Source organism: Podarcis liolepis, assembly GCF_965112155.1.
Source record: "Podarcis liolepis genome assembly, chromosome: 15".
Lineage (NCBI taxonomy): Eukaryota > Metazoa > Chordata > Lepidosauria > Squamata > Lacertidae > Podarcis > Podarcis liolepis.
In genome coordinates, this window is record NC_139566.1 from 33,238,438 (window position 1) to 33,253,175 (window position 14,738).

The following is a 14,738-nucleotide window of genomic DNA, read 5'->3' on the forward strand; positions in this document are numbered from 1 at the left end:
TACGGTTACTCTGCATGGTTGAGAAAGGAGAAGACGCCGTGTTAAGTTCTCTGTGTGCAAACAATTAAATTTGCAGGCCCCGTGGCCAGGGGCTTGTTCAAAGAATTCATTTCCAAGTTTGGAGCTTTTTTAATAAATAAAAAAATGGGCTGGGGGCTCAGAACAATGACAACCACTTATTTTTTGAAATCTAACCTGGATTATTTCCCCCTCCCTGGAGGATAACTTGACACCTCCCAGGATTCTTTTGGGAAAGCCATGACTGCTTAAAGTGGTTTTAAATGTATTATGTGGAAGTGGATACAGGAGAACCTTTGCCATTTTCTTTGGGGAGGGGGACATAGTTTGTGAAGGGTGCTGAGAGTTGTTAAGAGACCACTTGTTCCTCTCCTACAGCTACAGTTCCTAGAGTGGTTTAACAGTCGATTCCTCTTCACATGGAACTCTGAGAATTGTAGGCCTGGGAGGAGAATACAGTGGTACCTCGGGTTAAGAACTTAATTTGTTCTGGAGGTCTGTACTTAACCTGAAACTGTTCTTAACCTGAGGTACCACTTTAGCTAATGGGGCCTCCTGCTGCTGCCGTGCCGCCACCACACGATTTATGTTCTCATCCTGAAGCAAAGTTCTTAACCTTCTGGGTTAGCAGAGTCTCTAACCTGAAGCGTCTGTAACCTGAAGCATCTGTAACCTGAGGTACCACTGTAGGGGCCTCCTAACAATTCTCAGCAAGCTTAAAAATGACAGTTCCTAGGACTGTCAAGGTGGTATCTGGGGTGGCCTATCCTCTTTTGCCAACTGAGGCAAAACGGGAAGCTTTTGCCACCCCAACGCCAGCCCTCCACCAAGGTCCTGCATACCAGCAGACCCTCTAAGTATCCCTATTTTCCAGGGGTGTCCTTGATTTAGAGATTTCTGATTTGATCCCGGAATGTCCCACTTTTCCTTAGGAGGTCCCTATTTTCACTGAAGAAATGTTGGAGGGTATGGAGTGATCCAACCCCCAAGCTATCTGAAGGTAATCCTACGTAGGGAAGGATGTTTTTTTTTAAAAAACCATTTAATGTTTAATTATGTTTTTACATGCCGTATTTTTTGCTCCATAAGACGCACCTGACCATAAGACGCACCTAGTTTTTAGAGGAGGCAAATGCCCAATGCAAAAATCCTGAGGATCCATGTGGATTGGTGCTTTGTAACCACGTTTTTGCGCCATTGCGGCCCCACGAAACAGTGGATGCATGAGGGTTTTTTTGGTGCAGGCTGTAGCCATGGACATGCTATGTGATCTGATGGTGAATTTGGGGTGACCCAGTGCAAAAAATCCTGAGGATCCATGTGCTTTTACCTCCACCCTCCCAGGCAGCCTCCTTTATCTCTAGAGTCCCTTATCTCCCTCCCGATCGCTGTTATAACTGTTGGAAGCTGCCCAGACTGCTGGGGCAACCCAACAAGATGTATGGGATATAAATAGTAAAATTTATCATTATGGAATGGGATGTCTCAGTTTTCATTAGAGAAATGTTGGAGGTTATGAACTGGGATCATGCAGCTGTGGCTTCCAGGTTCTGGTGAGTTCTTGCAAGAGGTCCACAAGATCTCGCCCGAAGCCACAGCCTCTCCCTCCTTGCTTCTCTGGTGGCAGTGGCAGGAGAAGTGAGGAGAAGCGATGGCAGTGGTGAGACCTCACAATCTTTGTGAGATCTCACGAGAGTTCTGCGAGTTCTCGTGAGATCTCACCAGAAGCCACTGCTTCTCCTCGCTTCTCCGGCGGCAGTAGGGTGGGTGAAGCACCTTCAGGGGTAACCACCCTCACGAGATTTCGCAGCCCAAGGCAGACTCCTCAGTCCACCTCATAGGCCAGCCGGCCCTGAGTAATAATAATAATAACAATAGTAATAGTAATACTACTACTACTACTACTAATAATAATAATTTATTATTTATACCCCATCCATCTGGCTGAGTTTCCCAGCCACTCTGGGCAGCTCCCAATCAAGTGTTAAAAACAGTACAGCGTTACATATAAAAAACTTCCCTGAACAGGGCTGCCTTAAGATGTCTTCTGAATGTCAGGTAGTTGTTTATCTCTTTGACATCTGATGGGAGGGTGTTCCACAGGGTGGGCACCACTACCGAGAAGGCCCTCTGTCTGGTTCCCTGTAGCCTCACTTCTCGCAATGAGGGAACCGCCAAAAGGCCCTTGGCGCTGGATCTCAGTGTCCGGGCTGAAGGATGGGGGTGGAGACGCTCCTTCAGGTATACAGGACCGAGGCCGTTTAGGGTTTTAAAGGTCAGCACCAACACTTTGAATAGTGCTCGGAAACGTACTGGGAGCCAATGCAGATCTCTCAGAACCAGTGTTATGTGGTCCCGGCGGCCACTCCCAGTCACCAGTCTAGCTGCCGCATTCTGGATTAATTGCAGTTTCCGGGTCACCTTCAAAGGTAGCCCCACGTAGAGTGTGTTGCAGTAGTCCAAGCAGGAGATAACTAGAGCATGCATCACTCTGGCGAGACACTCTGCGGGCCGGTAGGGTCTCAGCCTGCGTACCAGGTGGAGCTGGTAGACAGCCGCCCTGGACAAAGAGTTAACCTGTGCCTCCATGGACAGCTGTGAGTCCAAAATGACTCCCAGGCTGCGCACCTGGTCCTTCAGGGGCACAGTTACCCCATTCAGGACCAGGGAATCCCCCACACCCACCCGCTCCCTGTCCCCCCAAAACAGTACTTCTGTCTTGTCAGGATTCAACCTCAATCTGTTGACCGCCATCCATCCTCCAACCGCCTCCAGGCACTCACACAGGACCTTCACCGCCTTCACTGGTTCTGATTTAAAGGAGAGATAGAGCTGAGTGGTATCATAGTGCTTTAAATGAATAGTGTGAATGTTGCCTAACTCTGACAGCAAGTTGGTCATGCAGCCATTCCTTGGGGGTGGAGTGGAAGGAGATATAAACTATGGGAACCTTCCTCACCACCTCCAATGGAAGCTCACACATCCCAAGCTGCAAGAGGCAAGAAATCTGCTGTAGCCTCTTTGGAAACTAAAGACACAAAGCCCAGTTGTTAAAAATATATATATGCTGTGTAAACCCTGCTCTGCAGGTAAAGCGAGCTAGAATCAATTCTTTGCAGAAATGGAGTTTCTGGCCTACAGGATTAGGGATTTGTCTGGCAGAGAATACCAGACCCCGTGGCCACAGTACTGCAGCATTTTCAAATAATCCACACAAATTACATTGCGGTAAGTACCCAATGACGGAAAAGCTCGTTAAAAGCCCCTAACTTCTGCTTGCCTGTCCGAGCCACATAATAGAAGCCGCACATCCTGTATCTCTGATGGGGAACATTCGTTCTGCGCCCAGCCTTATCGCTCACGATAAAATAAGACCTTTCGCTGCCTTGCCGAATCACAACGTATTACTTCCCTTATCAGACCTGCCCTCATTCTTCTCCACACTGAGGATGAGAGAATGGTCTGCTGAAATAACGTTGCCCCCCCCCCAGTCCCAAGAGATCACATGCAAGTCACAGTATTGGGGAGGGGGGCGGGGAGAACAGGGGAGAAAGCACAGTAAAATAAGAAGAAGAAAAAGGATTGCTCAGTTTCAAGATGTGCCTAAATAAATACTGTGAGATTGCTGAAACCGAGGCAGCTCCTACAACAACTCTAGATTTGGGGGCAGAAAGCAATGAAGCTCAATGCTGCCAGATTTAGGGCAGATTCGGGGCAAGTTCTTTATGCAGTTATACCGTGGAACTTTGCCAACAAAGATCCGTATAGTTAAAGCTATGGTTTTCCCAGTAGTGATGTATGGAAGTGAGAGCTGGACCATAAAAGAAGGCTGATCGCCGAAGAATTGATGCTTTTGAATTATGGTGCTGGAGGAGACTCTTGAGAGTCCCATGGACTGCAAGAAGATCAAACCTATCCATTCTGAAGGAAATCAGCCCTGAGTGCTCACTGGAAGGACAGATCCTGAAGCTGAGGCTGCAAGACTTTGGCCATCTCATGAGAAGAGAAAACTCCCTGGAAAAGACCCTGATGTTGGGAAAGATGGAGGGCACAAGGAGAAGGGGACGACAGAGGACGAGATGGTTGGACAGTGTTCTTGAAGCTACCAGCATGAGTTTGACCAAACTGCGGGAGACAGTGGAAGACAGAAGTGCCTGGCGTGCTCTGGTCCATGGGGTCACGAAGAGTCGGACACGACTAAACAACAACAACAACTGCGGAACTCACTCCCACAAGGCAGTGATAGCCACCAATTTGGATTGCTTTAAAAGAGGATTGGACAAATTCATGGAGGATGGGGCTATCAATGGCTACCAGCCATGATGGCAATCTTCTGCCTCCATGGTCAGAGGCAGAAAGGCTTTCAGTTGCTGAAGGTCACAGGAGGGGAAAGAGCTCTTTTGCTTAGGTTCTGTTTGCAGGTTTCCCTCTGGGACATCTGCTTGGCCACTGTGAAAACAGATGCTGGACTGTTAATGAAATATACTCGGAGTCAAGAGTGGATTTCATGCTTTTTATTCAGCTCATAGCGGTGAGGAGGAATGGAAGTTCCCCCAGAATGTCTGATTTATATATATTATTTATACAATGGGCCCCACGTGATTGGCTAATTCCAGGATTCTCCTGCAGGCCAATCAGGTCGCGGATTCACTTCCACCTGGAGCTGGATTGGGTGGCTCCTGTGGACCAATCAGACTGCTGCATTCTAGAGCCTATTGATCTAGGACCAATCAGGCTGCTGCATTCTGAATCCTATTGTTCTAGGACCAATCAGACTGCTGCCTTTTGGATCCTATTCAACACAGTACATAACAGTTAGTATTCGTATTGTATTTGTTAGAAAGTGCATTTTACAAAGCATAAAGTGCATTGGGGAAAAGAAAACCAACATAATGTAATGCAACAGCTGCAAAATCTTGTGGCTCCAATTAAGGTCACAGAAATGCTGAACCGTAATTATTATTATTATTATTATTATTATTATTATTATTTATTTATTTATACCCCGCCCATCTGGCGGGGCCTCCCCAGCCACTCTGGGCGGCTTCCAACTGAATATTAAAAACAGTACAACCGTTGCTCTGTTAATGGGTTAACTCCCTTTAAAAGTGTGTGTGTGTGTTAGATAAGGAGGGGTAGAGGTTGGTGTTTGGATGGTTGTTTTGACATTGTTTTGTTGAGCATGGAGACTCCAAGAACACGCTACCCAGAGGAGTTGGTGAGGACAGACAAAGGTATAATTTAGGGACTGCTTCAAAGGAATTTTCGAAGGAAGAAGAACCCTCTCTTGGGCTCAAGAGAGTGAAATGAATTGTACTGCTCTTAGGATGATATGGGGGACGCGGGTGGCGCTGTGGGTTAAACCACAGAGCCTAGGACTTGCCGATCAGAAGGTGGGCGGTTCGAATCCCCGCGACGGGGTGAGCTCCCATTGCTCGGTCCCTGCTCCTGCCAACCTAGCAGTTCGAAAGCACGTCAAAGTGCAAGTAGATAAATAGGTACTGCTCCGGCGGGAAGGTAAACAGCGTTTCCGTGTGCTGCTCTGGTTCGCCAGAAGCGGCTTAGTCATGCTGGCCACATGACCCGGAAGCTGTACGCCGGCTCCCTCAGCCAGTAAAGCGAGATGAGCGCTGCAACCCCAGAGTCGGTCACGACTGGACCTAATGGTCAGGGGCCCCTTGACCTTTACCTAGGATGATACTGCTGGTTAATAGTTGCCACCCTGCAAGTAAGGAGTCATCTTCAAAGCTTTGTGTATGGAGTCTACTTCGAGGGTGAAACAGCTGTATCACTCTGCATGAGTCACAAAAATAGCCATCATGGACTTGATGGGCCATGGGCCTGATCCAGCTAATCTGGCCTTATGCGCTTAGTGCAAAATGTGGCACCCTTCTCCAGATCTGCTGTTTACTTTTTAAGCAGCCATGAATGACTTTCCTGACAGCATGTCTAGTGTCTTCGTTCGTTTGGCCCCAATCCCGACAGAACATGTTCAGAGCACAAAATGAATTCATTAATCAAGATTCACAGCCGCTGCAGCCACCCCTTTCAACAGGGGAAAGGGCAAACTCAGACGTGATTCTGTCACTGCAGAGAAGCCTGATAACCATTTAACATTAAAATGTTATCCATGCAGGTCAAATTATGGGCCAGCTTTTCCATTTCTAAATCTTAAAAAAACGGGGGCGAGGAAGGAAATGTGCATATTTCTGGGAAATTAGCTTCTCTGACAAATTACTACTGAAAAATAAATGGATTTCACTTTTTTTTAAAAAAAAAAAGGAAGAACCTTTTTAAATAAAAGTCTGCAAAATAATCCAGGACCTGAAGCAATCAATCCATTCAAGTTAAAAGAACATCTTATATACTAAATGCAAACTCAGTCCTCTGAGCGCTGGTCCTGATGCAGCCAAAATATCACCAAGAGGGAGGCACCAGCACACTTGGGGAAACAAAAATAACTTGGGGCGGGGGGGATGGGACGGGGGGGGGGGCAGCAGAAATCCAAAAGCACTGAGCATGCCCAGTGACTGTCAAATGTTGGGTGAATAATGTGGGTTCAGGCAGGGAAGAGGCATAGGAGAGGCTCTGGCTGGCAGCCTGGGGACAATGAGAAGGAGTGCTAAGAATCTAAGACACAGTTTGCAAACTGCTTTGACGGTTGGTTTGTTTTGTACCATAAAGCGGTATATAAATTTAATGAAATAAAATATGAAAAGAGCACACTGATTAGGCCAACGACCCCTTCAGTCCAGCATCCCTGCTCTCAAAGGGACCAACCTGATGCCTGTGGGAAACCTGCAAACAAGAGCTGAGCACCACCTTGGAGGAAAGGTGGGGTAGAAATGTAATAGCAAACAAACAAATACAGTGGTGCCTCGCAAGACGAAATTAATTCGTTCCGCAAGTTTTTTCTTCTTGCGAGTTTTTCATCTTGCGAAGCACGGTTTCCCATAGGAATGCATTGAAAATCAATTAATGCGTTCCTATGGAGACCGTCCGGGGACAGAGGGGACCTGTTTTAAAGCAAGGGAAGGGGCAGCGGGGAGAATCGCTTCTCCCCGTTGCCGCCCCTTGGTTCAAAAGGGGTCTGGGGAGAGAGGGGAAGGCGCGTGCGTGCCTTCCCCTCTGTCCCCGGAGATTGCGGGGCTGGCAACGGGGAGAAGCAATCTTCTCCCCGCCGCCCCTTGCTTCAAAAGAGGTCCGGGGTGCGGGGGCAAGCTTCGTTTTGCGAAGCAAGCCCATAGGGAAATTCGTCTTGCGAAGCAACTCGAAAACGAAAAAACCTTTCGTCTTGAGAGTTTTTCGTCTCGCGAGGCGTTCGTCTTGCGGGGCACCACTGTAAACATGCTTTTGAAGTAGAGATCCTTGCCCCAGCCCAAAACTGTGCTGGAAGCGTTTTCATTGCTGATAGTTTTAAGATATTTTTTGTGCTCTCTCTCTCTCTCTCTCTCTCTCTCTCTCTCTCTCTCTCTCTGTGTGTGTGTGTTTAGGCTCCTTTGGGTGGAAGGATGAGATATACAGTGGTACCTCGGGTTAAGAACTTAATTCGTTCTGGAGGTCCGTTCATAATAATAATAATAATAATAATACTAATAATAATAACAATAATAATAATTTATTTATACCCCACCCATCTGGCTGGGCTTCCCCAGCCACTCTGGGCGGCTTCCAACAAAATATTAAAATACCGTAATGCATCAAACATTAAAAGCTTCCCTGAACAGGTCTGCCTTCGGATGTCTTCTAAAAGTCTGGTAGTTGTTGTTCTCTTTGACATCTGGCGGGAGGGCGTTCCACAGGTTCTTCAGTGTTAACCTGAAACTGTTCTTAACCTGAGGCACCACTTTAGCTAATGGGGCCTCCTGCTGCCGCTGTGCCGCCGGAGCACGATTTCTGTTCTCATCCTGAAGCAAAGTTCTTAACCTGAAGCACTATTTCTGGGTTAGCGGAGTCTGTAACCTGAAGCATCTGTAACCTGAAGCATCTGTAACCCAAGGTACCACTGTACGTCAATAAATGACATATCTGTCCCACATCGGTCTCTACAGCCACCGCAGGCGCTGCAACTATCCAATAGCTTGACCTCACCCCCAAAGGCGCACTCCTCTGTTGTTTCCTAAGACAGACAGATGCCGACAACAACAACAAGCAAATGATTAACCTCCTCCCAACCTAGCAGTTCGAAAGCACACCAGCGCAAGTAGATAAGTATGTACCGCTTCGGCAGGAAGGTAAACGGTGTTTCCGTGCGCTCTGGTTTCTGTCACGGTGTCCCATTGTGCCAGGAGTGGTTTAGTCCTGCTGGCCACATGACCCAGAAAGCTATCTGCGGGCAAACACCAGCTCCCTCGGCCTGAAAGCAAGATGAGCGCCACAACCCTATAGTCGCCTTTGACTTGACTTAACCGCCAGCGGTTCTTTACCTTTTCACCTTACCTAAATGATTAATAAATCAAGGAATAAATTCAGACCAAGTTGTTGGCAGACTACGGCCCCTACTTCCGCGGCAAACTCTGCAGACTGGTGCTGAAGCAAGCGAAAGCTTTCCATAAAAATAAACATATCCCCATAGGTACAAACAGAGGTGCTGACCTGTAATCAGCTCCCGAACTTCCATGTCATTCGTCTTCCGCAGCAACCGGATCAAAGCGGGGATCCCATCGCAGTTCTTTATCGCCACCTTGTTCTCATTATCCTTCCCGTAGGATATGTTTCTGAGCGCCCCGCAAGCCTTGCGATGCACCTCGGGCTTGGGGTGGTCCAAGAGGCCCACCAAGATGGGAATGCCTTTGAGGTGCCTCACGTCCTTCTTGATTTTGTCGTTCTCGTAGCACAAGTGCTGCAGATACGCTGCCGCGTTGGACTTGACCGGATCGATGGGGTGGCTGAGCATGGCAATGACTTCTGGGAGGTCGGGGTCCCGCCAGCGGGGGTCTTTGCGGATGCTGTCAATGGAAGGCGAGCGCTTGCCCAGGCGGTCAATGCTGGCCATACTCCCCCGTTCGGGCTGCGCCAAGGGCGCCGCATAGCTGCCATGCAGATAGGGGATCCTCTCGTCGACGATCTCGGTCTCGATCGGGTCATCGTAACCCCTGCTAAGAGAAAGAGGGGGAGATATTAGAAGGTGTTCTGATTTTAAAACAAGACCCGTGCCTTTAAACAGGATATGTGGGGCGTGTCATCCAGGAATGCTAAGCTAGACCCCACCCCATCCATATATTAGAGCAGCCTCTCTCAACCTGTGGGTCCCCAGATGTTGTTGAACTACAACTCCCATCACCCCTAGCTAGCAAGGCCAGAGCTCAGGGATGGTGGGAGTTGTAGTCCAACAACATCTGGGGACCCACAGGTTGAGAATCGCTGTATAAAAAAGACCCCAACTAACTGCAGACTGTCTCACCAGAGTGGTGCATGCTCTAGTTATCTCCCGCATGGACGACTGGAATGTGCTCTACGTGGGGCTACCTTTGAAGGTGACCTGGAAACTACAATTAATCCAGAATGTGGCAGCTAGACTGGTGACTGGGAGTGGCCGCTGAGACCAAATAACACCGGTCCTGAAAGACCTACATTGGCTCCCAGTACGTTTCCGAGCACAATTCAAAGTGTTGGTGCTGACCTTTAAAGCATTAAATGGCCTTGGCCCAGTATCCCTGAAGGAGCGTCTCCACTCCCATCGTTCAGCCCGAACACTGAGGTCCAGCTCCGAGGGCCTTCTGGCTATTCCCTCCCTGCGATAAGTGAGGTTACAGGGCACCAGGCAGAGGGCCTTCTTGGTAGTGGCACCCTCCCATCAGATGTCAAACAGATAAACATCTAATGGCAGGCCTATTTAGGGAAGTTTTTAATGTTTGATGTTTTATTGTGTTTTTAATATTCTGTTGGAAGCCGCCCAGAGTGACTGGGGAAACCCAGCCAGATGGGCAGGGTATAAATAATAAATTGACAGTGGAGATTGGAGGAATTGGTGGAAACCATGGGAGGGAAGAGGGCTCTTGTGTCTGGTTCCTGCTTACATGCCTCCCATTGGGACATCTGGATGGTCACTGTGAGAACAGGGTGGTGGACTAGATGGGCCATTGGCCTGTTCCAGCGGACCTCTGGGTGTTTGTTGAACTACAAGTCCCATCAGCCCCACCAAGCATGATGAATGGTGAGGAATGATGGGACTTGTAGTTCAAGAACGCCTGGAGGGCCTAACCCCCCTAATTAACCCCTGGGTCATATAATCCAATCAGGGACTGAACCAAATTAAGAGGTTAGACTCTCAGGGTGACTAATCTTTTCAAATTAGCCTTTTTCGATGCCACAATTAATGCTTGTGTTATCAAACACTTCCACCGTACGATTATATTCAGCTGCTGGAGAAATCAATAAACAGAAATAGCCTGAAGAATTTGGGTAAGCATGGGAAAGCCAAAAAAAGAAAAAAAAGGGGGAGGAAAAAAACCAAGAGACCCTTTTATTGACGCACTTATTGGAATATGTATAATTCATTAGTTTTTAGGGCTGCAATTTACACTGTCTCAACAGCCATTATGTCTGCTTTTATGCAGGAGAGCTGTTTCCATTCTGCAGCATAAAGAAAGGTAATAATGTTACATTCACATCAATATTTTTCCTTGTAAGAAGCAGGGATAATGAGCGCCTAAACGCCACTCACAGGTGCAGGGGTTTCCCTTCACCCTCTTTGTGCATGGTGCGAACAGGTGTTTCGCACTCGCTCCCGATGCTGTTGCCCTCGGCCCCAGGCAGAAGGGACCAGAACAGCCAGAGCTTCTGTCCTGATGACCCCCCAAACTGGGATGGAGACCTGTAGGCCCCCAGTTTTCTTTTTCAAAGGTGGCTCTCCAGGACACCCTATCTGAGGCCTCGGCCTTGCCTGCACTCCAGCAGCTGCTACAAGCCACCCAAGGGAGGAGGCTGGCAGCGGTGGCCAGGGAGAGGCCATGGGGAGGCAACAGGATGCTCCTTCGCAGCTGTCACTTGGGAGAAGCACCGGCTCATTCTCCTCCCCGAGCTCAGCAGCAGCGGCACTGGTAGGGGAAATAGGGACATTGCCGGATCGGTTCAGATGCCAGGATGGCTTTTGTAATTCCAGGACTGTCCCTGGAAAATCTGGACACTCGAAGGGTATGCCACTGGTTTGAGCCCCTTAAGAGAATCAACCAGAAGGCAGGCCAGTTGATGCAGGCTATAAGGTAAAAAGGCAAAGGACCCCTGGGTGTTTAAGTCCAGTCAAAGGCGACTATGGGGTTGTGGCGCTCAGCTCGCTTTCAGGCCAAGGGAGCCGGCGTTTATCCACAGACAGCTTTCCGGGTCATGTGGCCAGCAGGACTAAACCACTTCTGGCGCAACGGGACACTGTGATGGAAGCCAGAGAGCATGAAAGCGCCGTTTGCCTTCCTGCCACATCTACTTGCACTGGCGTGCTTTCGAAGTGCTAGGTTGGCAGGAGTTGGGACAGAGCAACAGGAGCTCACCCCATTGTGCGGGTTTGAACCACCGACCTTCTGATCGGCAAGCCCAAGAGGCTCAGTGGTTTAGACCACAGCGCCACCCACATCCCTCCAATGCAGGCTACAGTCATACCTCAGGATGAATACGCTTCAGCTTAAATATTTTCAGGTCGCACTCCACGGCGACCCGGAAGTAACGAAGCATGTTACTTCTGGCTTTCGCCGCTCGTGCATGTGCAGACGCTCAAAATGACGTCACACACATGCGCGGAAGCGGTGAAACATGACCTGTGCACGCACAGACGCATCTTACGTTCGCTTCAGGATGTGAACAGGGCTCCGGAACGGATCCCATTCGCATCCCGAGGTACCACTGTATACCCAAGACCTAAGCCCAAACCCCTTACGGTTCTAATCAATAAAGTTGTGGCTTAATTTGAACCAAAATAATGCCATTGCAAGTGGTTCCCGGATCTCGTATACTGGGCTCCGTGGTGCCTGGGCACCTAAATAGCTCTCCGGGGTTTCAGGTGCTGGGAATCTGCAGGGCAGCCCTAAATAGAGATCGCAGGGAATGAGAATGGAGACTTCCCCACGCAAGACGGCTGCTCTAGCAGTGGCATTCCAGGCAGGGAACATCTGCACACTTCCTCCTAATGTATGCCTTTCAGTCCACATTAAATGGCTGGAGAACAGCCTTGCAAAATTTGGAGAAATGTGAATTTTAAAGGATGGCTGTGTGTATTGTTTGCGTATAGTTTCAAGGAATTGGGTAAGAGTTGCCTTTCGGTGCAAACCAAATCAAATTTCTCCCACTTCCCTACATGCAAACTATGAGCCACACTGCTTTCCCATCCTCTGGTTAACTTCTGAACCTGGGAGGCACCAAAACTAAAGTCTGATGAGAAGTCACATTCAAGGTTCAGCACATTACGCAATGCCGAGGTTAAGGCACTCTTCACATGCTCAGAGGCACTGCCTATTTGTTCACATCTTTCAGAATCCTTGGTGTTCAGAGAATGATTCTAGGGCTCTGTGGGCGTTCCCATTCCACTTCATTTCTTCTACAAAATGTATATGCTGCTCCCTAGAACAAAAGACCTCTAAGCAGTTTGCAATAGCCACTCCAAAATATTAATCAAAGTTGCAAATAAAAAACACAAAATGCTAAAAACAAGTGGCATAAAAATAAGTTAAAATACAATCAGTAATTTGAAGACATGTCAAAAAACCGCAAAACACTACAAGCTAAAATGGCATGCTTAGATAGGTTTGCCAGAACAAAAAAAAAAAAACATTTTTTAAGCAGGGTGCTAAAAACAATAGGTTCCTGCCTAATATCAATGGGCAGAGATTTCCAAAATATAGGTGCTGTTATACTAAAGGATCGCTTTCTTGCAAGTGCAGAAGGAACATTATGGGGCACTTGTAGAAGTGCCTTTTCTACAGTTCTATGGTAAACAAACAAACAAACAAGCAAACAACACACACATACATTCTCTCTAACCCCTGTTTTTATACCTACCGATATCTTCTTTTGCCTATCCAGACACAACCTGGAGGAATCCGATAAGCTCGCAGGTTGGTTGTCATTGTCAAAAGAGAAGCAGCATATTGACAAGAGAAACCATAGTCTTTGGAGTCAGAGGGACACTGGCTTGGAGTTCCTATAACTCACTCCACCACTATTAAACTGTGTCTAAGGCCTTCTTTGTTCGGACTTTGTCCCTTTCCAACCAAAGCCTCCGTCAATGAGCCCATTATTGCAAAACAAACAGGATTACAGACCCTGCCGCCATCCCATTAGCTCTTACAGCCACTAGCCTTCACAACGAGATTAACACTTTGGAAGCCTTTCCCAGGAAACTACAGCACACAAGGAGCAACCCATAAGGATGTTCTCTGCTTCGAACAGCTTCCCCTTTCCAGATGCACAAATAGAATGAGAGTGGTCCACATGGAAAGGGGCCAGATGCTTTTAATGTGCATTTATCCGGGGTAACAGATGGATGGGTTATAAGTAGGCAACAACCCTCACCCGCTGCTTCCTGTGGTAGCGCTTTCTTGCATTTCTTTTGGTTTGATCTAAGTAGCGATGATGCTGGTTCGGTATGCAAACTCCCCTTCCGCTTGCATAATGCTTGCATACTTTACAAAGTGTGCATCTTTCCACCTGAGAGCCCCTTTCTAGCTTGGTGCCTCACGAAGGCCACAGCAGCAGAATCCTAGGTTGTAGGGACACAAGGAAATGCATTCCCCCAAAGCACCTGCTGTAAACAAAAATTGCCCTTTTCCCTTATGGGGTATCCAAGAGCCCATATAGAGTCCTTACATAGGTTCTCTATTGGTAGGAGAAAATAACAGAGGACAGCCAGAGAATATTGAGAAGCAAAGCAGCTAGTAAGCTTGATCTTTATTGATCTGTTGCAGCAGGGTGCTCCCCTCACCTGCAGGAGAGTGGAGGGACCCAGAACAATGGCATGCAAGGCCTTATAAAGACTTTTGAAATTGCCACCCTGCAGATCAAGACCACCCCCAGAAACATCATGCAAACATCACAGAAGGGGTGTAACCTAAGACCACCCCCAGATACATCACACCTACATCACAGAAAAGGCGGTCTAAAACAGAAATTTGAATGTTGTTTTTCTCCTGTCGTCCACAAAACAACAAGACCACAAAATTCCTATCACACACCCAATTTCCGTAGTCAAAATAAAAAATTCCTTCCAGTAGCACCTTAAAGACCAACTAAGTTAGTTCTTGGTATGAGCTTTCGTGTGCATGCACACTTCTTCAGATACACTGGCAGTGTACACAGAAGTGTGCATGCACACGAAAGCTCATACCAAGAACTAACTTAGTTGGTCTTTAAGGTGCTACTGGAAGGAATTTTTTATTTTGACTATGGCAGACCAACATGGCTACCTATCTGTAACTGGAACCAATTTCCGTAGAAAGTGACAAGAGTCTCCTGCAGTGGCAAGGAGTCCTTGTGGCTTCTAGGGTGTCCATGCTAAGGCCTATATTTTCCAGCATCCCCGGAGCTCCTGTAGCATCCAAGCGCGGTAGGGGTGGGGGTGGGATGCTTGAATCTTTCAGGGATGAGTGAGTTCAATTTCCCCCAGTACTCATGAAAATCCATCAAAATTTTGATGCTGAAGCTAAAGGGACCCCTGACCATTAAGTCCAGTCATGGACAACTCTGGGAATGTGGCGCTCATCTTGCTTTGTTGGCCAAGGGAGCCGGCATACAGC

General features: G+C 47.9%; 1 protein-coding gene across 40 annotated transcripts in view; it reads right to left on the bottom strand.

The window, feature by feature from the left end:
* Positions 1 to 14,738, bottom strand: part of ARVCF (ARVCF delta catenin family member) — a 608,790-nt gene that overhangs the window by 132,768 nt on the left and 461,284 nt on the right. For 21 of the 40 annotated variants that reach the window (XR_014519916.1, XR_014519917.1, XM_083479021.1 and 18 more), the window contains one exon: positions 8,614 to 9,113. Coding sequence is in view for 36 of the 40 variants with exons in the window: in XM_083479021.1 (XP_083335147.1) it covers positions 8,614 to 9,113 (500 nt within the window). In the remaining 4 variants the exon portion in view is untranslated. Of the gene's footprint in view, positions 1 to 8,613; positions 9,117 to 14,738 lie in introns of all 40 variants that reach the window. The other 19 variants (XR_014519914.1, XR_014519915.1, XM_083478996.1 and 16 more) reach the window with 1 other exon arrangement.